Here is a 2,574-nt window from a genome sequence, read left to right on the forward strand (position 1 = left end):
GGTAAGAACCCCCGGGCCGTACCGCTAGTTATCACACGGGCCGGAACACCCGTATAGAACGTAATCGCGGCCCAGGTAGGACATAATATATTTTATCGTTCATGAGCGAGCATATACGTACGAGCCACTTATCAACTGTAAATATTTGATGCCTGGAACTGAAGTAAAAATAAAGTTAATAAAATAAAATCAATAAAATCGTCAAAGCACCAGTTCCTTCATTCGTTTTAAGTTCACATCTAAAAACACAAGACGCAACCTTTCAGGTAAGGCACCACCTTTACAGGTTTCTGTCTTCAAAATACACTTACTATGAATGTCAACCTCCAAACGCTCCTCTTCATGAGTAGCTAAACATGTCTACTTTCAGTTTGTGGAAAAGGCCACGGTTCGACTCCAGTCGTTGTTGCTGTTGTCCTTGTCTAACGTTTAATGTCTCTCTGTCTCTCGTTGCTGGTTTACGCTTGGTTCGGTTCAGAGCCAACTTGTCTCTCAATGTATTTATCTAACACTTAGTGACTTAGTGCGTTTTATTACAACTGATCAGAAGTAAGAAAACACTGATGACCTTTGAACCTGCAGCTTGGAATCGCCTGGCTGAAGGGGTGTGACATCATCCCCACTAGATGTAACATAACACCGCTATTCAACACTGAGATCACACGTTCTGTCTATAGTTAAAACGTAAACACACTTCTAAAATTGGCCCAGGAAAAATGTCTATAACATGATAACAGAAAGATGCAAACCAGCCTCACTGCGCAACAACCCCCACCCTTATTCGGCCAAACAAACAGGGCTTGGACATGGCTGCTTACATAGTATTATGAAGAACAGTTACGACTAATATTTCGGGAAAATATCGTTTCTTCAACTTTAAATAAAATCTTAACCGGTAAAAAAATAATAGTAATAATAATAAATAACATTGTATGGCAACTTTACCCGAAAAGGGTAATCAAATTAAGTTAATCAAAATCAAAATTAATATTGTACAAAATGCCTACGTAAGTCCAATTTAACTTACATTACAACTTTCCTCAGATATCAAACTTACATTACGACATTTTAACTTACAACTCGGATATCAAATCACCTGTCAAGGCTGTCTGAAATCTGATTTGTGACGTTCACATACAATATGACTGTTAAAAACGTAAAAATCACATTTAACAAAATAAACCTAATATGAAGAACATGACAATTTGAATTGGTTCTATGTAGCCTCTAACAGGCTTCAGAAGCGGCTGGAAAGAGTAGAAATTGCCCAAATAGACAAATAACATGCCAGAGGAGTTGGATAGGAAAACTGTACTCCCTTGGCGAACCAACTCTCCCTGCATGTTATCTGCCCATTTGGCCTCTTTCTACTTTTTCCAGCCGCTTCCGAAGCCCGTTAGAGGCTAATTTCAGTCCGTATGCACCGGCTTATGAACTGACAGGTTATTCGACAGTTTCCGGCCGTATCTCGGCAGTCTCCGGCCGTTCCTCGGGTGTTTCCGGCTGTTACTCGGGTGTTTCCGGCCTTCGCGCCGCCTGCAGCGCGCTCTTGTAGTCCTGCAGCGGCAGGTAGCTGCTGACCTTGACCTCCACGTCATTCTTGAAGTGTTGCACGACGGGAAGCCTCAGCAGGACCTTCTCCAGACTGAGCGGCCCCGGAATGCGCATCATCCACCGGACCTGTGTGGGGGGGGGGGGCAACTGATGATAAGGATGTCCTCAGAGTACGTAATAGCTTTCTTGAACCTACACCTAAAACACCACAATAGTCTAGTTTCTTTTGTACACAACGCTGCAGTTTTGTCTGCAAGCCCTACTGACTTTCATTGCCCTGAAGAACAGCTCCCAAAATGTTGGCAGAGAAACTTGAAGTGTGGGCTTAGCTTTTCTGATAGATTGTCATTGATCGATACGAGAAGATTTTCTATATATACATGAAAGTATGGTTCAACAGAAAAACACTTTGCATCTATGTTAATTAATGACAAGCTTAGGTCTTTTTATATCAGGAGAAACATTCATTTCCAATGATTATGTGCCAGAAAGCCTGGGTGTAGAACTCCATAGGCTAACCCAGGCTGCCTGGCACATACACATTTGACACATATTTATGTAATACAGCTGGGTACAGCAGACATGTAGACGTGACTCTGGGTACAGAACAGCTGGGTACAGCAGACATGTAGACGTGACTATAGCTGGGTACAGTAGACATGTAGACGTGACTACAGCTGGGTACAGCAGACATGTAGACGTGACTACAGCTGGGTACAGCAGACATGTAGACGTGACTATAGCTGGGTACAGCAGACATGTAGACGTGCCTACAGCTGGGTACAGCAGACATGTAGACGTGACTATAGCTGGGTACAGAACAGCTGGGTACAGCAGACATGTAGACGTGACTACAGCTGGGTACAGCAGACATGTAGACGTGACTATAGCTGGGTACAGCAGACATGTAGACGTGACCACAGCTGGGTACAGCAGACATGTAGACGTGACTACAGCTGGGTACAGCAGACATGTAGACGTGCCTACAGCTGGGTACAGCAGACATGTAGACGTGACTAC

The 2,574-nt window shown here is 43.6% G+C and overlaps 1 protein-coding gene across 1 annotated transcript in view; it reads right to left on the reverse strand.

Annotated features, from left to right (window-relative positions):
• Positions 1-1,506: 1,506 nt before the first annotated feature.
• LOC109463487 overlaps positions 1,507-2,574 on the reverse strand; it is a 26,997-nt gene continuing 25,929 nt past the window's right edge. Inside the window, 1 exon segment of the mRNA XM_019760322.1 lies at positions 1,507-1,680. Coding sequence (XP_019615881.1) covers positions 1,507-1,680 — 174 coding nt within the window.

This window comes from Branchiostoma belcheri, unplaced genomic scaffold (assembly GCF_001625305.1).
Source record: "Branchiostoma belcheri isolate BF01 breed outbred unplaced genomic scaffold, Haploidv18h27 scaffold127, whole genome shotgun sequence".
In the NCBI taxonomy this organism is placed as follows: domain Eukaryota; kingdom Metazoa; phylum Chordata; class Leptocardii; order Amphioxiformes; family Branchiostomatidae; genus Branchiostoma; species Branchiostoma belcheri.